A 26,456-nucleotide genomic window follows, 5' to 3' on the forward strand; every position below is an offset into this window, starting at 1 on the left:
CCTGAAGTCACAATTGTACCATCTCAATCCTTCATCCAAGGAGCATCAGACTGAAGTCACCATGGGACAGTCTCAATGTTTCAGGCAAGAAGCATCAGTCTGAGGTCGCAATGGGCCAGTCTCATTCAGGGAAGGAGCACCAGCCTGAAATCACAATATGTCATGAATACTTTTATTCATGCATTTATTCATTTGGGATTCTAGGTTTACGTTTAGATTAGAGTTAAGATAGATGGGATTTATGGTGGGTTAAAATAATATGTTTTAATATGTGCATTAATAGAAGATGCAGCGCGCCCGCGCCATACGCGCCACCATGCACGAGCCCCATTCTTTACAATGGGGCTTGAGCATAGGCAGAATTTGTCTTACGCGGAGGGATCCGGAACGGATCCCCGCGTAAGGCGAGGGCCCACTGTACTAGAAAAAGGTAGAGAGATCATGGCTAAAGAATGTGATTGTTTGCTAGGATTGGAATGTGTGGAAATCATCCTTCTAACAGAGGCTTGAGTTTAAAAGACTGGTCTCTGTAAAAGGAGGGGGAACATAGAGAGTTATTGGTATTGTTATATTGTATTGTGTTGTTATGTGTTTATGCTTACTATATTTTTATACGGTATCATATTAGATTAGGATTGATGGGGTTTCATTATATATATATATATATATATATATATATATAGTTAAGCCATAATGTTAATTAAAACTGTTGTGTGGCTGAGTTCTGTGGTCCAAGGAGATAGGTGCAGCGGTTGGGATAAGGCACATGAGAGCTTAATAGTTTTTAGAAACGCTGCCACAATCCCAGATGGGAGGACACTGCGCAGGGAAGGGCTATCCAATTAATTAGCTTTATTGGTTAATGGGGTGGCGTTAATTTATGGTTATAAAAGTGATATAACTATACTTTCTTTCATTCCTGACAAAAAGTCACTTCTATTGCATGTATCTTCTTCTTCAATAAAAGCTCTTCCTTTTTCAAAGTACTACCTTTTGTGTTGCAAGAAGGGCTGCAATTAGGACCCTGACAGATATCTCTCTCCTCTTCCATTCACCCTGCTATCCCAAAAGGGCTGGAGAGCATACCAAACCAACTACAGAACCTTTCCCTGCTCTTGTTTAATGCCAGGTCAGTCAAAAATAAAACGCACATAGTCCATGATCTCCTACTGGATGAAGAGGCTGACCTGGCTTGTTTCACGGAGACCTGGCTGGGTGAAGATAGCTTAGCCACCTGGGATCAGGCCTTACCAGCCGGGTTTTCCGTCAGTGAGCAGGTAAAGGGAGTGACTTTGGTCCATGAAGACAATCTTGCTTTGGCCAGGATACCTATCCGTAAGATGGACCACATCGAATTTACTTACCTCAGCTTAAAGACTAGGGAAAGTCTAGGGATTGTGTTGGTTTACCGTCCGCCCCGTTCCTTAACAGACTCTCTAGCGGAGCTGACACAACTGGTCATTGAGCTGCTGCTGGATTCACCTAGGCTTTTAGTCCTGGGCGACTGCAACATCCCCCTCGATGCCCCTCCTCAGCATGCGCAGGGATTGCCAGGGCCTAGATGCTGCTGCTTATCCCACTGGGGGCCTTTGTGGGAAAGGAAGGTATGCTCTGGGGGTTCAGTAGCCTCCCTTTCCTTCCTTCCTTCCTTCCTTCCTTCCTTCCTTCCTTCTTTTGAGGAGACCGCAATGGAGCCCAAGGTGCAGAGCTGGACTCAGGAGAGAAAGGCAGGAAAGGAAGGCTCTAGTTTGGAAATATAGCTCTCTGTATCCTGTATGTTTGTGTGTTTCTGTGCGTGTTTGCCTCTGTTGTTCTTATGGCTGGGAATGGAGCTGAGGACTGAGGAGAGAAGAAAGGGTCAGTTTTGTGCAAATGCAGAACTTCTGCGCATCAAAGAGTCCAGTGTGTTGAAACAACAAAGAACTTTATTGAGAACACATAGAAATTCAGTGTTTAAGCAAGAACTGCCCACTCCAATCCAAACAATACATTAAAACCCCAAAACCTAAAACTCCACCCTTTTCCAAACGTAGCCCCCACCTCCAATTCCCACAGTCTATGCCCCAAAGGTAACAAGCCCCCCTTTGCCATTCCCAGAAACTAACCCTTTCTGTCAATACCTGCCCCCAACTTTCTTCAGCCAACACCCCACACATTGCAAAAGCTATCATTCCCATAACTATTCTAGACATCTATAACAAATCCCAGCCCCCGAACTACCGAACCTATACCATGACCCACAATCTCCAGCCAAATTTACAACCCAAAGTAATTATGTATACTATTAGCTATTAAAACCTTAAAATAACAAAATACAACTTTAAAACACAAACAGACATATCGACACACAAAGCTTACAAACAAAACCACAAGGGCCTTTTCTTAGCACCATTGGATTGAAAATATATTTTTTGTATTCATTATTGAGAAAAATAATGTTAATTCATTACTGGGATTTGTGTGGCTTCTCTCCTGTGTGGATTCTCTGATGCTTGACAAGGACTGACTTGTAGGCAAATCTTTTTCCACAATGCTGACATTTATGTGACTTCTTTCTTGTGTGGACTTTCCCATGACTGACAAGTTCTTCTGTAAACAAGGACAATGACAGACAAGACAATCTCAGCATTAAGAGAAGAAGATGTTACCCCACAATTTAGCCCCACGTTCACCCCTCCCTATTTCAGATTAGATTAATAAAGTTGGTGTGAGAGACCCTGTTCTGGATGCCCCCAAATCTATATAATGTTTGTATTCTTACTCATAGGAGCTAGCAAAGAAGAGACTGAGGGAACTTTGATGAGGGAATCAGTGGAAGCAGATAGTCAAAGGACTGCTGAAAAACATATTCCATTAAACATGGTTTGCAGTAAACTCCTGCGGCTGTGAGAGGGTCTCTCTGGTCCTTTTTCCAGGCAAAGCATTTTTTGAGGCAAAGCATTCTCTGAAGATGCCAGCCACAGATGCTGGCGAAAGGTCAGAAAGAAACTCTGCCAGAACATGGCCACATAGCCCAAAAAACCCACAAAAAACTGTGTATGCCGGCCATGAAAGCCTTCGACTTTACATATCATAAAAACATCACAAAGTATAAACATTCCAGTTACAGTAATCGCAGGGCAGTTATGCTGTTATGACTGGAAGTAAACATATATGCAATTATAATTATATATACACACTGATGTTGACCAGAACGTGGGCGGTGTATACATGTGCAGGTGCGTCCATGTGCATGCTTATGTACCCGCATATTTCTCCATGCGTTTGCTTAAGTTTAAATTGTACGCAAGTAGAAGAGTATATATAAATGTGTGTGTGTGTGTGTGTATGCGTGTGTGTGTGTGTGTGTGTGTGTGTGTATATATAATCCAACATATATGTGTACATGTGCTTGCATCTCTCTCTCTCTCTCTCTCTGTGCGTATATATATATATATATATGTGTGTGTGTGTGTGTGTGTGTGTGTGTGTTTAAATACGTGCGCATACACATGCACATGTTCAGACAGGTATCTATGGATATGTATAGGTGTATCTATGGATGTTGTATGCAAGATCTATAGACTTGAAACATTATATGGGCATGGACAGGGGGAGCGTGTCCCTGTTAGTGCTCTTGGACATCTCAGCGGCCTTCGATACCATCGACCATGGTATCCTTCTGGGACGCCTGAGGGAGTTGGGAATTGGTGGCACTGCTTTGCAGTGGTTCCGTTCCTACCTCTCGGGTAGGTCCCAGATGGTGGAGCTGGGGGACTGTCGCTCCGATAGGAGGGCCCTGGCATCCGGTGTCCCTCAGGGAGCGATTCTGTCCCCTATGCTATTCAACATTTACATGAAGCCGCTGGGAGAGATCATCCGGAGACATGGGGCGCGGTGTTATCAGTACGCTGATGACACCCAGATAATTTTCTCTATGTCTCCGACTGATGCAGTAACTAAGGATGGCATCTCTCCTCTAGATGCCTGCTTGGCGTCGGTAATGGGCTGGATGAGGGAGAACAAACTCAGTGTGAATCCAGGGAAAACGGAAGTACTGGTGATAGGTTCCCCGGTTTCTGGTGGTGAGATCTGTCACCCGGCCCTGAACGGGGTCACGCTCCCCCTGAAGGACTCGGTGCGCAGCTTGGGAGTACTCCTTGATTCGTCGCTCCAGCTGACTTCTCAGGTGGATGCGACGGTCAGGAGTGCCTGTTATCAGCTTCGGCTGATACGCCAGCTGCGTCCCTACCTGGACCGAAAGGACCTAGAGTCTGTTGTACATGCTTTGGTAACCTCTCGATTGGATTTCTGCAATGCGCTCTACATGGGGCAACCCTTGTACCAAACTCGGAAGCTGCAATTGGTGCAGAACATGGCAGCCAGATTGGTCGCTGGTAGCTCCAGGTCGGACCATATAACACCTATTTTAAAAGACCTTCACTGGCTGCCTAGTCGCTTCCGAGCTCAATACAAGGTGTTGGTTTTGACCTATAAAGCCCTAAATGGCTTGGGCCCAGGGTACTTGGAGGACCGCCTCTCCCCATATAATCCACCCCGCACACTCAGAACATCCGGGACTAAATTGTTGGAGGTCCCTAGGTCTAACCTTACCCGGACCTCACAGAGGGCTTTTACTACTGCTGCCCCTTTACTTTGGAATAAGCTCCCTGCAGAGCTTCGCTCCGCCGCCTCATTAGCTGTTTTTAAAAAACAGCTGAAAACATATCTATTCCGGCTGGCCTTCCCACCTTAATTTGTTTGTCTATTCTTCCTGCCCCTTCTTTCCCTTCTGACCCTGGATCGATGGAACTTTTTTGCATTTTTCTTCTGCCCCTGATATGTGTATTTTCCTATTTTACTGTTTCCTGTTCCTGTTTTTTGTAGTAATGGTTTTAACTGTTATGTTGAATTTTTAATCTTGTACTGTAATGTTTTTATAAATTTTGTAAGCCGCCCTGATCATTTCCATGGAAGGGCGGGGTAGAAATAAAATGTATTATTATTATTTTATATATATATATATATATATATATATATATATATATATATATGTTCATAAAGGTATAAGTCTGAGTGGTCTTAGATAGAGATGCCTCCACATATATAAATATATGAATATGCACAAACACACATGCACACATCCATCTGTTGTTGTCCGTTGTTCTGGTCCGTTGTTCCAGGTGATGCTGGAGAAGAGTCCCTGCCTCCAGCGGAACCAGAAGCTGCAGGTGATGAGGAGAGGGACTCCTTGCCCAATGCATCGCTCACCTGGAGGGCCAGCACCAGGAAGGTCACAAAGGCCCCATTCCCACTCCCTCATTTGCCCTGGATAGAACTGGGCAGATCCGGGTGCCCCATAACGAATCTCCCCAGAAACAAGTTCCTACTACCCTTTACCTCAATCAGGGTAATCTACCCCCTGAACTTGACCCAATCATGACCGGGGCTGAGTTCATATTTGTCGGCAACAGGGAAGAGCCGGTTGTTTTCAAAAGGAAAGGGTCCATAGTCCGCTTTCAGAAAAAACGCACTAAGGGGGATTTGCCCTGGATCTCTTGTGCAAGCCCCTGACAGAGTTGTGTTAAAATTGGTGTGAGTGTGAACTTCCAACTTTTAAACCGGTTTGGGAACCAGGGTAAAATGTAGTCTGAATGGCCTTATATTTAAGGGTGAAGGGAGCAAGAAACAACAAGCAAAGTCTAAACACTTCCTTTTACCATTGCAGCGTTGGAGCGTGTCGCCACCCTTGAACTGTCAATCACTCAACTGCAGCAAGGCCAGGAGCAGCAAAGAATGTGGCTATACAACTCCGTGTGTGGCGTTTCCAACAACAATGATGTGGGTCTTCCTTTTCTTATTTTCAAATTTCTTATTACACTGGGATATTCCCATGATAGTATTTAAATGACCAAATATCGACCAAATATTAACTATTAATTTAACGGGATTTTATTACCCTTTTCTTCAAATGTTTTAAGACAACTCCATTCCATTTCTAAATCTTCTTTTGACTTCCCTCTGAGTAAAGCAGATACTACATCCATATTTCTAGCTTCATATTTCTTAATCAACCAATCTTCGATAGAAGGATTAATTGTAGATTTCCAAACTTGAGCAAATAAGATCCTTGCACATGAGACCATATATAAAACAATTATATTGTATTTTACTGACTTTATGTTGTGTGTCATGTTTAGTAAAAATAAATTGGGTTCAAAGGGAATATTTATATCCAGAATGTTTTGGATGCTTCCATGAATCCTTTGCCAGAATCCTTTAGCTTTAATGCATGTCCACCAATATGAAAGAAGCTTCCCTCGGGTTCCCCGCATTTCCAGCACTTAGTATTGCCAGTTTTGTATATCTGGTGGGTTTTTGGGGGGTTAGATACCACTTGAATAACATTTTGATGTAATTTTCTTTATAGTTTTGGCACAGAGTGAATTCATTTGTTCCTTTCCTTGATTTTCCCCATTTCTCTACAGTTATAGTTTGATTTATATCACGTGCCCATCTTACCATGCTGTGTTTAATAATGTCATCTTCTAGATCTCTTTCTTTGAATAGTTTATAATATTTGGATATGTGTTTACCTTTTTTGTCCATCATAATTTTATCTATTGCATTGTTATCCATCATTAACCCAGGAGCTTTATTGTCTGCCTTAAAACGATTGTTTAATTGGTTGTATAAAAACCAATCCTTCATGTTTCCTTTTTCATTAAGTTCTTCCATAGATTTCATACTGTATTTTCCTTTTGGTGTTTTATTTATTAAATCTCTGTATCTTAGCCATGGAGTATCTTTGTTCTTTGTTCTATTGTAATAGGCTTCTTGCAATTACACCCAAAATAGATGTCTCATTTTATACCATACTTTAAGCAATGATCTTCTTATAACATGATGGTTAAAAGTGTTATTATCTTTTGGTTTTGTATACCACATATATGCATGTATACCAAGATTCAGGTTAGCTTTTTCTATATTCAATAAATTATTGTTTTCTAATTTGAATCATTCTTCTAGTCATTTGAGACAAGCTGCATAATAATACAGCTTAAATTTTGGTAAGTTACATCCCCCCTTGAAGCAAAGATCATTTACTAAGGCAACCATAACAGTTTCGACTCCGTATCCCATCCTGAGGCCAGTTTGAAATGGGTCCAGATAATCTGTCTCATCCAAGACCACTTGAAGATGAAGAGCAACTGCCCTCTCAATCATATTGCTTAGAAATGGGAGACTGGTCTGTAATTGTTCATGTCCAAGGGATCTAGGGAGGACTTTTCCATAAAGGGCCGTAGCACCGCTTCTTTTAAGCATGATGGAAAATAGCCCTAACTAAGAGATGCATATATGATATATCTCAGGTGATATAAAAAGGGCAAGGGTCGGGAGGGCGAGTTCTCCTCTTCACACTTCCAAGGAGCTTGTCCACATCCTCAGTACTCAGATTCAAATTGATCCAGTATGATCTTACTCAGGGACACCTCACTTACAGCCTCCGCAATAATGCTGACGTCCAATTTGGCTCTTATCTGAGAGACATTATCTGTGAAATAGTCATTTAAAGCATTATAGTTAGCTGTGAAAGGCTCTAGTAATGGGTTCCGGGGGGAAGGTGCCTGAAACAGGTCCCAAATCCCCCCCCCCCCCCGACTTCAGCAGTCCCTTTATGCTTCTCTTCCCTTGGCACTTTCATTCCTTTCAGATGCCCCAAAGACCCCTTCTCAGCATGCGCAGGGATCGTAAGGCCTTTGCTGCTGCTGCTGTTTATTCCATTGTCGGCCTTTGGAAGAAGGGAAGGACTACGGCCTTTTTTCCTTCCTTCCTTCCAGAATGGAGCCCAAGCTGCGGAGCTGGAGTCAGGGGGGAAAGGCTGGGAAGTTTCTGCTTTGTACATATAGTTCTGTCTCTCTGAGTATATATGTGTGTTTGCCTCTGTTTTTATGACTGGGAATGGAGCTGAGGGCTGAGGAGAGAAGAAAGGGTACATTTTGTGCAAATGCAGAATTTCTGTACATCAATGAGTCCAGTGTGTTGAAACAACAAAAACTTTATTTCAAACACATAATCAGAAATTCAGTGTTTAAGTCAGAGCTGCCCTCCCCAAAGCAAACATTAAAACCCCAAAACCTAAAACATCACACTCGTCCAAACCTGCCCCCCCTCCAATTCCCACAGTCTATGTCCCACAGATAACAAGGCCCCCTTTGCCATTCCCACAAACTAGCCCTTTCTGTTAATACCTGTCCCCAACTTTCTTCAGCCAACATCGAACAAATTCCAAATGCTATCATTCCCATAACTATTCTAATCAGCTGCAGCCAATCCCACCCCTCTGTTTAACTAACCTATTCCACCACTATGATCCCCACTCAAATTTATAAATGAAAGCAATAAGCTATAATAAAGGCAAATAAAACCTCAAAATAACAAAATATAATTGAAAAACATAAACAGGCATATGGACCCACAAACCTAACAACCGAAATCACAAGGGCTTTTTCTTATCACCACAAGATTTAAAATATATTCTTTGTTTTGCTTCTTGATAAATATAATGTTAGTTCATTTCTGGAATTTGTGGGGCTTCTCTCCTGTGTGGACTCTCTGATGTTTCACTAGGTTTGACTTCAAAGAAAAACATTTCCCACAATGCTGGCATTTGTATGGCTTCTCTCCTGTGTGGACTCTCTGATGTATCACTAGGACTGACTTTCGAGAAAAACATTTCCCACAATGCTGGCATTTGTATGGCTTCTCTCCTGTGTGGACTCTCTGATGTGCCAATAGGTATGACTTGGAAGAAAAACATTTCCCACAATGCTGGCATTTGTATGGCTTCTCTCCTGTGTGGACTCTCTGATGATTCACTAGGTTTGACTTCTGAGAAAAACATTTCCCACAACGCTGGCATTTGTATGGCTTCTCTCCTGTGTGAACTCTCTGATGTGCCAATAGGTATGACTTGGAAGAAAAACATTTCCAACAACGCTGGCATTTGTATGGCTTCTCTCCTGTGTGGACTCTCTGATGTGCCAATAGGTATGACTTCCAAGAAAAACATTTCCCACAATGCTGGCATTTGTTTGGGTTCTCTCCTGTGTGGACTCTCTTATGTGCCAATAGGTGTGACTTCCGAGAAAAACATTTCCCACAATGCTGGCATTTGTATGGCTTCTCTCCTGTGTGGACTCTCTGATGTGTCACTAGGTTTGACTTGGAAGAAAAACATTTCCCACAATGCTGGCATTTGTATGGCTTCTCTCCTGTGTGGACTCTCTGATGTGCCAATAGGTATGACTTCCAAGAAAAACATTTCCCACAATGCTGGCATTTGTATGGCTTCTCTCCTGTGTGGACTCTCTGATGTGCTAATAGGTCTGACTTCTGAGAAAAACATTTCCCACAATGCTGGCATTTGTATGGCTTCTCTCCTGTGTGGACTCTCTGATGCTTCACTAGGTCTGGCTTCTGAGAACAACATTTCCCACAATGCTGGCATTTGTATGGCTTCTCTCCTGTGTGGACTCTTCGATGCATGACAAGGACTGACTTGTAGGCAAAACACTTCCCACAATGTTGGCATTTGTATGGCTTCTCTCCTGTGTGGACTCTCTGATGTCTCACTAGGTGTGCCTTTGAAGAAAAACATTTCCCACAATGCTGGCATTTATGTGGCTTCTCTCCTGTGTGGACTCTCTCGTGGCTGACAAATTCTTCTGTAAAGGAGGACAAGGACAGACAAGACTGAATCTCAGTGTTAAGAGAGGAAAGGGTTACGCCAAGATTTAGCCCCACGTTTATCCCTCCCTATTTGAGATTAAATTAATAATGTTGGTGTGAGTGACCTGAGCATGACCCTGTTTCGGATGCCCCAAATCCATATAATGACTGTATCCTTACTCAGAGCTACCAAAGAAGAAATTGAAGGGGAACTGTCATGAGGAAATCAGTAGAAGTAGATAGTCAGGCATTTGAAAAATATTCCAATATATATATGTAAAAATACTTTGATTAAAAAGTGGCCTCATTTCCTGTGAGACTGCCATAGAGTCTTGAGACAGAGCACATGGCATGATGCAAGCTAACTGCAGAGGAAGCTTCATGCTGTGTGGCACCAGGAGATGACTCACAACCAATACAGTATACAGCTCACGTGTGGATTGATGTGGGTTGGAGTTGTGTGTACAAGAGATTGTGAAGTTGATGAAAGTCAGAGAGGAGAGCTGGTACATATTTGTTTTCTATTGCAATGCAAGCTACAGAACCTCCAAGGACTTGGAGGAAATCAACTGTGTCTGTGAGTTATTTTTAAGTGTGAAAAGTGGTTAATGCATTGCCAATGCCTATATCTGGAGATTTGCTACTGTACTCTGCTATGTTATTATTGAACTCTGGGAGTGTTGCCTTCAGACTGTGCTATACATTGGCTTTGAATGGGACCAGAATTCAGAGCCAAGAAGGACCTCAGAGCCGGTGTGATAATCCTTTTTGGCTGAAGTATTTCCACCAAGCACCCATTTCATTTAATTCAGTTTCAGACAATTCTTTCCCCACCCAGGAAACATGCTAAAGCAATTCCAAGTTATGGAACAACTTGCCGGAGGAGATCCGTCTTAACACCACCTTGGATGCTTTCAAGAAAGTTCTTAAGACGGATCCCTTCCGGCAGGCTTACCCAGCTGACCTCTTGTAAAGAACTTAAGGAAAAATTCCACTTCTGATCACAACGGTGCATTTTAAATGAATTTTTTATTTGTCCCAAATTGAGTTTTAAGCGTTTTGTTGTTTTACTGTGTGTAAATTGGATGCTATTGTTGTTTTGTGGCTATTTTACGGTTGTAATACCGCCTCACTCCATTGAGAGAGGCAGGTAAATACAAATAAAACATTATTATTATTATCAGTATAATCTGTGAGGTTGGTGGCTGCCTCCCAATCCCCAAGACCCCTCTCCTGGCCCTTCCCAGAGGTCCCTTTCTCTCCGCACAGAGCTAGGAAATCCTGGCTTTGCTCCTGCCTCCCCCTCCTGGCTCCCATAGGCCTAGAATCATAGAGATGGAAGAGACTACAAGGGCTATCCAGTCCAACCCCATTCTGCCATGTAGGAATCAAAGCATCCCTGACAGATGGCCATCCAGCCTCTGTTTGAAGATCTCTAAGAAAGGAGACTCCACCAAAATCTCAGAGGGAGTTTGTTCCATTGTCGAACAGACCTTACTGTCAGGAAGTTCCTTCTTATGTTGAAGTGGAATCTCTTTTACTGCAGTTTGCATCCATTGTTCCGTGTTCTAGTCTCTGGAGCAGCAGAAAACAAGCTTGACATTCCTTCAAATATTTAAACAGGGCTATCATATCACCCCTTAACCTTCTCTTCTCCAGGCTAAACATCCCTAGTTACCCAAGTCGTTCCTCATAGTTTCCAAATCCTGCACCATCTTAGTCGCCCTCCTTTGGACATGCTCCAGTTTCTCCACATCCTTTTTGAATTGTGGTGCCCAGAACTGGACACAGTATTCCAGGTGGGGCCTGACCAAGGCAGAATACAGTGGCACTATTACTTCCCTTGATCCTGACACTATACTTCTATTAATGCAACCTAAATCGCATTGGCCTTGTTAGCTGCCGCATTACACTGTTGACTCATGTTCAACTTGTGGTTTACTTGGACTACTAGATCCCTTTCACACGTAGTTTCATTCAGCCAGGTGTCCCCCATCCTATATCTGTTATTTCATCTCCCTCTTAAGCCTAATCTCCTTCCCTTTCTCCCTCCGCTCTCCAACCTTCCTTCTTGCCCATCTGCACTGCTTCAGTATTTCACCTTCACCATCTCTTTCCTGCCTTTCTGTTTTTCACATTCGCTCCTTCTCTCTATCACAGACACACACCCATTTATGTGACACATAAAAGGGACACTTTGAGGCTCATTTGTTGAGAAAGGCAGGATAATCCATATACAAATTACTCATTGGGAAAGGCAAAGCAAGGGGGCTGGGTCCTGGACTTCTGTTTTGGTGAGGATCAAGCACCAGGGAGCAGTATTAAGACATCTCTAAGACAGGGATGGGCTACTGTTGGGGATTAGGGGCATCACATTGGCCCCCTGGGGATCTCAGGGGCAACTGCACATTGTATTGCTTTAAAATAGGAATAAAGTTTTGTGCCTCAGTATCCCATTGCATCCCTTTGGGGAGGTGAAGCAGAACCTCAAAAGGTTGGAAGAGGGCCAAAAAATGAAAGATACTCAGAAATGTGCTACCATTTCCATGAGAAATGCATTACTGGTAATCTCCATACTGTCTTCCTACAAAATCCTAGCATTGGTGCGATATCTGGGGGCGGAACTAAGTTTCTGAATTAAAAAGTCCTTTGCTTCCACCAAAAGGTTTATTGAGAAACTCAGGCAGAAGCGTCCATTAATAAGTCTAAGCTGTCTCTGAAGTGTCTAAACCTTTTCCCTCTGTCATTAACTACCTTCACACTCCTCCCTTTTCCTCCCCTTCAGCCCCTAAACAGCCCGGCTGCCAAGGTACCTCTTGCCTTCTTCTTCCACTGTTCACATACGCCACTCATCCTTGGAGCATGTCTGCCACCCAGAGTTCACAGACCAGGCAATTAATAGCCTCCACAACTGCTTCCCTTCCCTGAAGCCATTCTAGGCCCCAATATCCTTACCAACTACTTAAAACTACTATCGTTTAAATGACTAACAATTTCCCCCTAAACCCCAAAAACATTCTGGATGAATGACAGAAGCTGGATTTGACAATTGGCAATTTACAATGCGGTATTTAGAATCCTTATAAAGTGGAGAGCAATAGTGCCTCACAAAACTACAAATTCAAATATTCTACAGGATGTTGCTATCACAATTAAACTACATTTGAAAGGGATCTATGACTCCCAGTAGACCAGAAGTTGAACTTGGACCAACAGTGTGATGCGGCAGCTAAAAAGGCCAATGTGATTCTAGGCTGCATCAATACAAGGATAGTTTCTAGATCAAGGAAAGTAATAGTGCTGCTCTATTCAGCTTTGTTCAGGCCTTACTTGGAATAATCCTGTGTCCAGGTCTGGCCTCTGAAATTCATAAAGGATGTTGACAGGTTGGAACATGCCCAGAGGAGGGCAACAAAAATGGTGAAAGATCTGGAAACCATAAAGCCCTATGAAGAGTGGCTTAGAGAGCTGGGTATGTTTACCCTGGAGAAAAGAAAATTAACAACGAATATGATATCCATGTTTAAATATTGGAAAGGGTCGTTTTGAGGATGAACCAAGCTTGCTTTCTGCTGCTACAGAGAAAGGAGACACCACAATGGATGCAAACCACAGGGAAAGAGGTTCCACCTAAACATTAACAGTAAGACCTATCGGACAGTGCAATATACTCCCTTAAAATTTGGTGGAGTCCTCTTCTTTGGAGGTCTTTAAACAGAGGCTGGATGGTGTTCGGAAATGTATTCCTGCATGGCAGAAGTGGGTTGAACTGGATGGCCCTTGTGGTCTATTCCAACTATGATTCTATAATGCTAGTGGATTCAGGTTCCTTACCCACAGAGGCCACGTTCTCATAATTCTCCATCATTACAGAACTGTACATAAGTCTCTGCTTCTTCGTCAACAGTTTCCATTCGTTCTCCGTGAAATATACTGCCACATCCGCAAAGGTCACCTGCAACAGAAAATAGCCCCCATCCAGAGAGTGACTAAACAAAAGGGGAGGAAAGCACATGGTGCCTCCAAATATTATTTCATCACTTTAGAATTCAGTCTAGGAAATAAACTTTAAATGCCGTCAGCCAGAAAAAAGCTACTGCCTTTCAGATCCAGTTTGTCTTTAATCTTTTCAATATAATATACAATATAATTTAGGCCATAGCTGGGATATTGATGATGGATTAGGATACTGACTGTCCCAAAATATATAGTACATTTAGCCATAAAAGAATTATGGTGCATTTAGCCATTTCTTGCCACATTTCGGAGGCAAATGTCATTTTTATAAAGCAGTTCTGCGGAGCACTCTGGGGTTGAGGGTCATTGGGTCCACCCCCAATTTATATCCAGAGACATTCTCCCATAGCCCCCAACATTTCATTGATGGGAAAAACAAGACACATGTGGACAAGCAACCCAGAAGGCAGTGAAGATGGCCAAAGTTGTTTATTAGGAAAGGCACAGCAGTTTGCTTTTGCTTCAACCTCCTGGGAAGGGCCATATCCAGTCTCCCTCTTTCCTCTCCTCTCCCCACTTTTGAGCTGATAGGCTGTAAACTCAGTTGCACTCAGGAACTGAAGTGAGCTGAGAAAGGGGAAAGTGGGAGGAGGACAGACCAACTGGGACATTTTTAAAAGCCCCTGAATAAGTGGGGTGACAGAGGATTAACCAGGACTGTCTCTGCCAAACTCGGACAGTATTTTATTTGCTTCCTTTCATAAATTGGCCCAGCAGTGACACAGATGAGCTATTAGGATAGTGACTCACCAAAGAGCTGTTGTACCTCTCCATCCTCTTTCTGTTGGAGCCCAACTCCCTCCGCTTGGCCTCTGTGTCGGCCATCAGGTGGGCAGGGGTCCTGGTGGTCCTGAACTTGGTCACTTCCAGCAAGAGAGGCCCCAAAGCCGTGTAGAAGGAGGCCGAGATGAAGTTCCTAAGAAAAGGGACCAGGCTTAGGATTGGCTTGGCAAGAAACCCTGCAGCACTCAAAGAGACAGAGAACAGCATCCTCCTGGTGACATACGCAGGTGACATATGCCTCCTTTGGACCAATGCAGAGGTAGGCATCCCCTTCCTCCCTCTGTACCAAACGAAGCTTCCCAGACATAGCATAGATTCACTGCAGCTCCCCTACACAACAGATACTCCATGCCTTCTTAGAGTGGTGGGGGATTAGGGGATGGGGAATTGGAGAGGGCCCTGGTTATGTCCCTGTAGCTAGATGTGAAATGAGGGCATCATAAATAAATGAATCATCTGCTGAAACCTCCAGAGTTCCCCAGTGCTTTTCCCCATCATCAGCCCTTTTCCCAAGAAGGCTGCATCTGCACTATAGAAATAAGGCACTTTGACACCGGTTTAACCGCTCAGTGCTATGAAATCCTGGGATTTTACATTCTCTGCCAGAGAGCTCTCATGCCACAACAAACTACAAATCCCAGGATTCCACAAAATGGAGCCAGGAGAGTTAAAGTGGTTTCAAACTGGATTATTTCTTCAGTGCAGATACAGCCAGAGTTGCTTGTAAAAGGGTAGAAGCACCCATGTCTTGTTTAATTCTTGGTAATATGTGTTATTCTGGTCTTTCTTCTTCCTTCTTGCCTGAAAATCTCTCAATAAGAAAACTGGGGAGACTTTTAAAACCTCCCAAAGGAGCTACTTTTGGCCTTTTTGGGGGACTAGCCTCCTCTTAGAAGCCAAAGCCAAATGTTTGTGAAGAAGAAGAATAAGGCTTGTATTAAAACTATCCTCCCCATTTCTGATCCCTCTTAAAACCCATCTTCCCCAGAAGGAGCAGAGCTGTGTAATAAGAAAACCCTCTCAGAAAAGAGACACAAAAGAGACACAAAGAGACACACTTCCTTCCTTTTGGCCCAAGGAGCCTGGCCTCCTTCTGACTCTGGAGCCTCAGGAGAGAAAGAGAGGCCTCTGTTCAATTGAGGCTCAGAGAAGGTTCTGGAACATTATTCCCTCAGACACAAGCAGAAGAAAATGGCCTCCAGAACACAAAATGGCCACCTTCACCTCAGTGCTTGGCAGTTGGAGGCCTCAGCACAGCAGTGAAGCCTACCGCTTCCAGGCCTTGTCCCTCCCCTCTTCGCTCCTCTCCTCTCCACTTCCCTCCTTGTCTCTGTCTCTCTCTGTCCCTTTCTCACTCTCTGCTCCTCGCTCACTCATCAGCACACAGAGCTAAATAGAGAGGCAGAAGCTCCTCCCCTTCTTCAGTCTGGCCAATGAGGGCAGAGGAGCTGGAAGGCCCCGCCCCCTGCCCCACCCTCACAGGCTCCTCCTGCAGTTAATATGGAACAAGGCAGGAGGGATTGAGGGACCCTGGAGCCCCAGTCACAGGGACACTGGCCAAAGGCACACATTCCCAGAGCCTAAGACCCATGAAATGCCAACACTATGCAGGGCAGGACCCTCCTCTCTCTGGCCATGTGCATGCTGGGAGATCCAGTCCAGGGAATACACTCTAAATCCCTGCTACTGCCTTTCAGATCCAGTTTGCCCCAAATCCTTTATGAGGCCAGAAACCCCTTTGTTAGGAAGCGAACCCCGAATATCTCAGGAAGGCTCTCTATCTCCCAAGGCCCCCTCCCTCCAGGACCCCCTTCCACTCTTCTCTCAGTCTCTCTCTCTCCTCTGAAGGCCTCAAACTGCCAACTGCCAAGCTCTCAGGCAGAGGCAGCCATTTTGTGTTCTGGGGGCCATTTTGTGTTCTGGGGGCCATTTTGTGTTGCTTGTGACTGTGGGGAATAATGTTCCAGAACCTTCTCTGAGGCCTCAGTTGAACAGAGGCCTCTCTTTCTCTCCTGAGGCTCCAGAGTCAGAAGGAGGCCAGGCTCCTTGGGCCAAAAGGAAGGAAGTGTGTCCCTTTGTGTGTCTTTTGTGTCTCTTTCCTGAGAGGGTTTTCTTATTACAAAGCTCTGCTCCTTCTGGGGAACATGGGTTTTAAAAGGGATCAGAAATGGGAGGATAGTTTTAATACAAGCCTTATCATTATTATTCACAAACATTGGGCTTTGGCTTCTAAGAGGAGGTTTGTCCCACAAAAAAGTCCAAAAGTAGCTCATTTGGGAGGTTTTAAAAGTCTCCACTGTTTTCTTATTAAGAGATTTTCAGGCAAGAAGGAAGGAGACAGACCAGAATAACTCATATTACCAAAAATGAAACAAACAAACATAGAAACAAACAAACAAGAAGAATAACGATTAGAGACTAAAACAAACTACTTATTTTTTAAAAGGAAAACTAATATTAGGAGAGACTTTGGGGGGAGAATTGTGTGCCTTCAATTCCTTCCTGGGGATCCTAAGGCAACACTGTCACAGGAGTTTCTTTGTAGGTTTTGTCGAAGGGTGTTTACCATTGCCTTCGTTTGAGGCTGAGAGAGTGTGCCTTGGGGACTGGGGGTATGCTGCGTGCCTTGAACTCGTGTCTAGTGACCCTATTCCCAGGGTTTCCTTGCCTTCAGGTTTGCCTTCCACTTTGCCCTTTGTCTTCCTCTGAGGCTGAGAGAGTGTCTGCTGCCCAAGGTTCCCCCGCAGTGGGTTTCATGGCCCAGAATGAATGCCATTTCCATCATGTAGATGTGTGTGTGTGTTGTGTGCCTTCCAGCTGGCCATTGGTCTTCCTCTGAGGCTGAGAGAGTGTGACTTACCCAAGGTCACCCATTTTATATAATGGGACTTGAACACCCATGGATTTTGCTATCCAAATCAAATCCCAAAGGATACCAAGGGCCCATTGTTTTTCCATCTTTTTTGCAAACAGCAAAGCAGATCTTGCTTGCCTGATCTTTGCATGTTCAAGAGAAGGTTTGGGCAAATGCTAAGAGCTGCCTTGTGAGGTTAGGAAGAGGGTCCTGGAAAACAGTCCTCTTCCTCTGGACCCACAGACTCAGAAAGAAATGGGCCTCCCATTCAATGGGACCCCTTTCTTTGAGGCTGCTTTAGGTCCAGGAGGGTCTCTCAGGAGAGATTGGGAAAGTCAGCCTTTGAGGAGCTCTGGTCCTTAAAGGTTAATATCTCCAGGCTTTGCTGAGAGGGCAATATTTGGGATTTGGGCAGATCCAGGCTGCAGGGCTCTCTCAGATCTGGTTCAAAAACACTGCAGAAATTATGATGATGATAATGATGATGATGATGAATCTTACCTTCAAACCCACAGAGCCTTGTGGAAGCTCAAATAGTAACAGAGGTCAAAAACACATTGCAGAAATAATCCAGTTTGCAGAAATAAACCACTTCAACTGCCCTAGTTCAGTACTTGGGAATCCTGGGAATTTTAGTTTATTATGGCATCTGAGTTGTCTGACAGAGAAGACTAAATATCTCACAAAACTACAGTTCCCAGAATTCCCTAGCATTCAGCCAGACAGTTAAAGCAGCCCTGAACTTCGGCCATTGTTAGCGGTTGGCTTGGAGCCTGAATAGGGTTCTAGAAGGCTGGTGGCTTTGGTCGTTGGCTGCTTAGGAAGAAGGGCTCCTTCTGGGTTTCCTTGGCAGGAAAGGAAAGGAAAGGAAAGGTGGGTGCCTCGAGATGCCTTTGGGAGACCCCTAAATTTGGTTCCTTTGTAAGAATGCTGACAGAGGGGGAATATAAGGGTGATGGATTTGGTCCCCAGGGAGGCCCCCGGTCAGGCAGGGCAGGCCACACAACATTCACTCACTCCCAAGTCAAATCCTGGTTTCCCTTCTTTTGCCCAGGACCGAAACCTGGACCAGAAAGGATCAGGTTTTATTTGCTTTCTTCTCCTGTAACAGGTGTTTTTCCTTGCCCTTTTTACACGTGGCAGTAAAGATACGATACAGCAGGGCCTAGCATGGAGCTTCCAGTTTTCATGCATGATCTTCAGACAGATCTTCATTTTGGAGGGAGCCCAATTCCAGGAAAGAGGAAAGGGCTCTGTACAAACATCCAGATCAGATGTGAGAGCAGTAGCTTAATATAATTTGCAAGGCTTAATTCATTGGTTTCTTCAATTAGAACAATTGCAGGGGTCTATGGATTGGTTTAGTTTCTTGCTTTCTCTCACTTGTGGTGGTACAAGGGCTCACTACTATACTCTTAATTCGCCATCTGGCTAGAAAGAAGGAGGCTAAATTAAATGCTTTTTATCCTTAGTTTTTTGTGGATATTTGGGACTATGTGGCCATGTTCTAGAAGAGTTTCTTCCTGGCATTTCGTCAGCATCTGTGGCTGCCATCTCTGAAGATGCCAGACACAGATGCTGGCAAAACATCAGAAGAAACTCTTCTAGAACGTGATCACATAGCCCCAAAAACCCCACAAAAACCTATGGAAGCCAGCCATGAAAGCTTTCGACTTCACGCTTTTTATTCTGTCTCTCCAAGCAAGTGAGAAAGAATATTTCTCTCATTTCCCCTTGATCTGAGAACAGACCTTTAAAAATTTCTCTCTTCATTTCTAGTATATTTTCTAGTATACTTTCTAGGAAAGTATATTGAGTAGATTTGAATGACAAACTGTGAGCGACTGTGGTTTGTAATTTATGCATTAGGCTGAATGAGATCGCTAGAGGCCCTGCCCCAGGTCCTAGGTTTTAGCTCACAAACTTCAGGACCTGAATTCACAACCCTATAAGAGAGATGGAGGGACACCAGAAAGTAGGCAACCAAAGTCCTATACAAATTATCCAATTCTACCAGTTTGGTGCCATGTTACTGGCTGTGGATCCATCCTACAGAAACCTGGGAATGGGGTGCTTAGAACTGGATGCTTGGTAGAGAGCCCCAGTGCAGTCCTTCATGAAAGTTGCTATAAAATTCTAAGTACTTCATGAAATAAGAAATCTCTATGGGACAGAGTCCTTGAAGTTTCATGGTATCAAAGTGCTAGGTTTCGGCAATGGAGATACAACCCAAGTGCCAAAAATGACCCATAGCAATTCTGGACAGACTCATTCAGTCTCTTTCTCTATTGGTAGAGGGGCTATTTACACCAAGAAACCCATGGATCCTTAAGGGATCTCCAGTTAATTTATTTTATTTATATACATCCATCCTTTCTCCCAGTATTGGGATTCAGGGTGGCTAACAGCAAATTTAATACAGTACAAATTCAAAACAATGCAAAGGCATTAAAATTGTAAGTTGGACCTTGAAAATAGTAAATTGCATCAGAAACCACATACAAACCTTGACCTCTGAATTGCAGTTCAAACCGCATCTCTGTTTTGCTTAGGATCCAGCCCTTGAGGCATCAACATTTCCAGAAAGGAGAGAAAGTGGAAGTGTGAAATACTTTTTGTTTGGAGGAAGTGTCTTTCCAGATTCTGTCCTGTAAAACTATTAGAGCCACCTTTGATGCTGTCTTTGATTCAGATCATATGATTTTAAGGCATCTTACACTTCTATCTCCATCCAATAAACCTTTGAATTCTTTGAAGCATTCTGTTTTCCTGGCTGCCCATCATAAGAGTATGAAACTTAGCACCAGTCATGGAGATTCGGTCTTTTTCTTAATGGAGATACAGAGCGAGAGCCCCAGGATCCCCACTCCTGACGCAAGACCTGGCCCAGTTCATTGCAGATATTTGACATACTTAATGTTAGAACCAGACTAGGAGGATTTGGGAGTCCCTGTGTCTCCAAAAGTAACTTTCCCAAGAGCAATCTATGTCTCCCTTCCAAAGACAGCAGTGGATGGAGAAGGAGGCCTTGGGGAAGCAGAGGAGAGCTTGGCTTGACCCCCAAGGACTCTCCCTTGAAGGTTTCCATCTGTCTAGGAAACGGAGGAGCCTGGGAGGGAGACTGAGGACTAGGGCATGCTGGGAAAAGCTTCAGGGGGAGCTTATGGGAGCAAATGTGGGACTTTGCTTTCTCCCCCCAAATTACTATCTTGCTCTCTTTTGACAGGCTTGAAGACCACACAAGGTAAGCTCAATGGTGGAAAAGACTGCAAAAGGCAATTTCCCTATACGTTCCATGCTCACCTCCATGGCACCTTAGAAGCAAGCAAGTCTCCACTGAGGGCAGCACAGTCAAAAGACAAAATCCAAAATGGGGAGTGGTCTTTGAGATCCTGATGGCCCTCTGAGAGGAAAATGCCAGCCCCTGAAACCAATCCTGGCCAGCTTTTGGGAAAGTGCCCTCAAGGTTTGGTCCAAGCAGCTCTCAGCCCCTGGCAGACTGTCCCTTCCCTGAGTCTTGCTCTCCTGGAGGCTCAGAGGAGATTCTGGGGGGGCCTGGGCACCTCCTCTTCTTAGGGACCCTGAGCCTCAAGTACAGCTGACAAACGGTAATTCGCCCACGATGAACCCCCCCCATTTCCTGCTCTGTCTTGGCACATGCCTTAGGAAGCCTCTTCCTATTCTTCCCAGGCAGGAAACAAGGTATAGTTGTGAATCTCTTCCAAGGAAAAGAGGGGTTGTTGTGGTTGTTGTTGTTGTTGTTGTTGTTGTAATAACAGGGCTCCAGGCGATTGAGGTCTTCAGCCAGTAAAGGGAGGTTTATGCAAACACAGAATGACATCACTGCTACGGAAGGCTCTCTTGACCAATCAGAGAGCAAGATAAAGGTTCTTCTGGAAGCTTCCGTGAGAAGGAGATATAAGGCCTGAGAGACCAAGAGACAGTTGGGGGAATTGTGTCGGTTGGAGATTGAGAGAGAGAGTTAAAGAGCGGATCTTGGAAGTTAGTCTCAGAATTGGACGTTTAAGTCTATTTATTTCTTTAATAGCTTGTAGAAATTGAATATTATATACTTACAAATATTGTACCTGCAAGATTCTTAATATCTTGCATGACTTATATTTTAGTTATATTTTGTTATTTAGAGTATCTACTACTTGACACTCCTTTTACACGTGTCTTGGCTCAGTTGATGATTGTCAGAAACAAGTCTAACAAAGTCTTCATCAACAAAGTCAAATTTCAGAACAGGAGTCTAAACTAAAAACTTTATTGAAAGAAAGAGACTGCATAAAAGGCACAGTTCATGGCCTTATAGTCAGATCTAAATAACAATAAAGATTTGACCATTTTATATCCCCAATTAACATCCCACCCCCCCCCAACAAGACCTATCTGGTATTTTATTCCTGCTAGAAATATAATTGACAAGTTAATTACCTCATCATCCAAAATCTGCCCCCAAATATGTGGTTTTGAGAACCACTGAATGGTCAGCAAGTTCCCAGCAAACCTCCCCACAACAGTGAGGCAATTCCCATCTGCTCACACCATTTTGCATCCTTAAATTAAACCAAAGTACCAATAAACCCAGTCAAGCAATCTGGCCAAATAATATACAGTGGTACCCCGGGTTACGAAAATGATCCGTTCCGCCGCCGCTTTGGTAACCCGAAAGGCTTCGTAAGCCGAAAAACCCATAGGCGCTAATGGGGAAAAGCCGCGATTTGGTGCGAAATAGCGCCGAAAAGCACCAAAAGTTTTTTCGTAACCCGAAAAAACTTTCGTAACGCGGAACAGTTTTTTTAAATATATTTTTTTCGTAACCCGGAAATTTCGTAAGGCGGCGCATTCGTATCCCGGGGTACCACTGTATATTAAAATTAACTCCAACCAACCCTTTCCCCTTCTCAGCTTTCCCATTGGGGGTGGGGGGCGAGGATGGGGCATGTGGGCGAGTGAGGCTTGGCTGCTTGCTATGGGTCCCATTCCTTTCCCTCCACATTATGTTCACTCCAGGAATCAATCCTTCCGCTATCCAGCTCCACAAACTCAATGAATTAACCTTCCCAACATCCAGTTCCACAAACTTCACTCAACCCCTTTTTCCAAATATATAACACCACTACCATTTTCTATAAACTATATAATTACATTCAGTTCGGATTCTTCCATATTTCTCCAACAACAAATATGGAAGAATCCAATTATACACCAACATTTATGGAAGAATCCAAATTTCCCATCCTGGTTCTGACACCTGGTTCAACTGGTTCAAGTAATTGGTGTGAACCAGCTCAAGTCCTTGTTTTCCAACATTTTAAGGAGTTCCATTTAGCAACTGTGACTAATATCTATGATAGGAAGGAAAGGGGACACTGAAACTACTTTATCTCTCATCTATTTTCCTAGATGACCTTTGCTTAGCTCCATAGTAGATCCCAGGCGTCCCTCCTCTCTTAATGCTGATATGACTCTTCTCTGTCTTTGCCCTTTTTTATAGAAGAACTTGAGACTCATCAGAGAATAGAAACTGAGGAGAAATCAAAGAAATGTGTGAAATGCTTTGCTTTTATACCTTTAGAGGTATCCACTAGAGAGAAAGTATAGAAATGTGAGCAGTTGAAAGTACGTTTTTGGTTGTTTATAAGTTTATTATTTGATAAGACTTAATTAAAAAATTAAATAGGAAATATTTTTTTGGAGAGGCAGCCTTCATACATTTTGTTGTACAGTTGTCACTCCCTTTTTGGGGACTTAGTATCCGCAGTCTCACTCCTCGCGGGAGGAACAGGTGACCATTAATAAAACGTCGTGCTCCTGCATACGCCTCCCCTCCCGGTGCCATGGGTGTGCCGCCCATTATTTTCTATGGGACTTGGATATGTGGGGGTTATCATTTTCACGAGGGGTCCGGAATGGATCCCTGCGAATTGGGAGGGGCTACTGTATTTTGTAAAGCTCTATTATAATCTTCATTTATGCTACTTCTGCTACAAAGTTCTTGGTCTGAAAGTATCTTGTCCTTAGAGAAACATTCAATAAACCTCTGCCCTATTTTGAGCATCCTGTATTCTTCATTGAGTCTATAGAATCTGAAGGACAATGTCAATTACGGAAGCATCAGTTTTAGCATAAATGAGGCGTTGCTAGACTTCAACTGCTTGTGACTAGGAGAAAGGATGCTGAAGGTGAATTTCTGTCTCCTTTCTAGCCCTATATCGACACACACAACATGCACTGACTCCCGAGTCAAACTCAGATTTCCCTCCCTGTCCCCAGGATCTAAACCTGGGTTAGAAAGGATCAGGTTTTATTTGGGATCTTCTCCTGTAACCTGTGTTTTTCCTTGTCCTTTTTACATGGAGCAGTTGGGGGGCTGTACATCAAGGCTTGGCATTGAGCTTCCAGTTTTCAGGGATCATTTTCAGAAAGGTGACGATTGTGCCTCTTTTCCATTTTTTTTTTTTTGGGGGGGGGAGGGGGAGGGCAACTCCAGTCAAGAGAAAAGGGCTCTGCACTAATATCCAGCTCATATGGAAGAGCAGTAGCTTATTCGTTCTGGTAGTCAAGTTCTACTGTCCCAGCCCAGGATTTCCTCTGCCCCATCTTGGATTCGCCCCTTTTCACTTGCTATCCCTCACTCCTGGAACCTTCCCCCCCCCCCCCGAACAAGAGCCATCACTTCTTTAACCAGCTTCAAAACGGAGTTAAAGACCATCCTCTTCAGAGAAGCGTTCCCAGGCATTGCATAATTCTCGCTTGCCCTCCTGGATGAAGATTAACCATCCATTATGAAGCCAAGCCCTCCCTCCAGTCCATCTGCTTTGGTCCAGGCCTTGGAGGAACTGCTGGACCTCATCCCCTTCCCCATCACTACTCCCTTCTCCTTTTGTGTGGTGTCTTTTTAGATTGTAAGCCTGAGGGCAGGGAACTGTCTAATTAAAAAGACTGTATGTACAGCACTGTGTAAATTTACAGTGCTTTATAAATAATAATAATAATAATAATAATAATAATAATAATAATGTGTGGGGGGGGGTGCCTAATCCGGAAACTGGGGGCCTTTAAGCCTAGTTCCGAGGTTGCAGAGGGGTGTCAGTATCCCCAGAAGGGGCTTTGGGGTCCCTCCATCTCCCTCCTCTTGGCTTTGGCCTAGATTTGGGTCTTCCCCCAGACACAGCCCCATCCCCCCCCCAGAGAAAACGCCACCCCTCCTGAATAATGTTGTTTCCAATGCTATTGAAGTACCTGGGCCCCAAGGCCATGCCTCTCTCCAAAGAAACCCCTGCCCTCTTTTCTCATAACCCCCCAAGTAACTGGGCCCCAAGGAATCCCCCAAGGAGGGGGCAGGGAAGGGAGAGGAGGAAGAGAAGGACTGTCAGAGCCCCTGCCTTTCTTTGGGGTGAGGAGATCAGGGTTCCCTTCCTTCTTAGAACCCCCCAACTCCCCCCCTCCAGAAGACCCTGCAGCCAAATCTTTGAACGAACAAGGGCTCTCCCCACTTCCCTCCCTCAGAGCAGGCTGTGAGGGCGGCAGGTTCAGGGGCTGAGACTGTGCATGCACATTTCCCACCAAAGGCCCCTCCTGAGCAGGCGCAGGGAATGCAAGGACCATGCTGCCGCTGCTCTGATCAGAACTCTGATCTTAGCTCCCGCAGCCCTCTTCCGCCGTTCTCCTGCGGCCGTGATCCACTCTCCATCCAAGCTTCATCAGACTTCCCGGAGAATACTTCTAAGGTAGTATTCCCTAGTGCTGCCTCTCTTTCTCAAACCTATCTCCTTAACTCACCCATCCCCTGCTTCAGTATCGAATGTGTGTGTCTCTGTGTGTGTGTGTCCCCCTTTTGCTGTGTGGTTTTCCCTGTGCTGTAACAAATGTTACGCTTTTAATTGGACCTAGTTGGTATCAGTGTCCCTTTCTCTTGGGGCTTGCTGTCGACCTCTGGTATACACCGGTGGGACCCCATTCAGGCATGTGGTTTTGTTAGGGCCACCTCTCAGCTATATTTGATCTAATTAAAATTCCCCTAATTCGATCCTTCGTAACAGAGGACTGAGGAAAGAGAAAGGGTCAGTTTTGTGCAAATTCAGAACTTCTCTGCTTCAAAGAGTCCAGTGTGTTGAAACAGCAAAGAAATTTATTGAGAACTCATAGAAATTCAGTGTTTAAACCAGAACTGCCCACTCCAAGCCAAACAATACATTAAAACCTCAAAACCTAAAACATCACTCTCTTCCAAACCTAGCCCCCACCTCCAATTCCCACAGTCTATGTCCCACAGGTAACAAGGCCCCCTTTGCCATTCCCAGAAACTAGTCCCCTTTCTCTTAATGCCGGCCTCCAACTTTCTTCAGCCAACATCCCAAACATTGCAAAAGCTATCATTCCCATGACTATTCTAACCAGTTGCAACAAATCCCAGCCCCCCATTTACTTAACCTATACCACAACCCATAATCCTCAGACAAGTTTATAACCCAAAGCAATGATCTATAGTAATAGCAATTAAAACGTAAACTTAACAAAATATAACTTTAAAGCATAAACAGACATATGCACAGACAAACCTTACAAACAAAATCACAAGGGCCTTTTCACCGGTGGATTGAAAATATATTTTCTTTTAAAATATATTATTGAACATTAATTAAGAAGACATACACGACAAAACATTACTACACAGTTAAACATATTTACACAATATACAAAGAATATATAAAAAAGGAAAAAAGCCAAGTTAGTTTCTGTATCTCTAAACTATGTATACTTCCTAGATAGTTTCTAAACTTCTTACATTTTCATTTATTCTAGTTTCCTATCTGTTATAATCTTTCGGCAAAGAAAAATAGAGCTAGACAAACAAAAACCCAATCCCCATTTTCGCTTGGTTCTTGTTTCTACTCTTTAAGAGAAGATGAGATTAATTCATCCTAATTTATATATGTTTTCATAGTTGATTTGAATTGAAAAATCAAGAAAATAACCTTTTTTCTGAAAATATATTTTCTGTATTCCTTCTTGACAAAAATAATATTAGTTCACTGCTGGGATTTTTGTGGCTTCTCTCCTGTGTGGACTCTTTGATGTC

The 26,456-nt window shown here is 43.8% G+C and overlaps 1 protein-coding gene across 1 annotated transcript in view; it reads right to left on the reverse strand.

The window, feature by feature from the left end:
- Positions 1–8,491: 8,491 nt before the first annotated feature.
- Positions 8,492–26,456, reverse strand: part of LOC149275737 (uncharacterized) — a 103,925-nt gene continuing 85,960 nt past the window's right edge. Inside the window, exons 3-5 of the mRNA XM_089504353.1 lie at positions 14,479–14,644; positions 13,546–13,666; positions 8,492–9,707 (exon numbers count right to left, since the gene is read on the reverse strand). Of these exons, the coding sequence (XP_089360479.1) occupies positions 8,554–9,707; positions 13,546–13,666; positions 14,479–14,553 (1,350 nt within the window). The 5' untranslated portion in view covers positions 14,554–14,644 and the 3' untranslated portion in view covers positions 8,492–8,553. The remainder of the gene's footprint in view (positions 9,708–13,545; positions 13,667–14,478; positions 14,645–26,456) is intronic.

Source organism: Sceloporus occidentalis, unplaced genomic scaffold, assembly GCF_023333645.1.
Source record: "Sceloporus occidentalis isolate IW3139 unplaced genomic scaffold, rSceOcc1.0.p SCAF_268, whole genome shotgun sequence".
Taxonomy (NCBI): domain Eukaryota; kingdom Metazoa; phylum Chordata; class Lepidosauria; order Squamata; family Phrynosomatidae; genus Sceloporus; species Sceloporus occidentalis.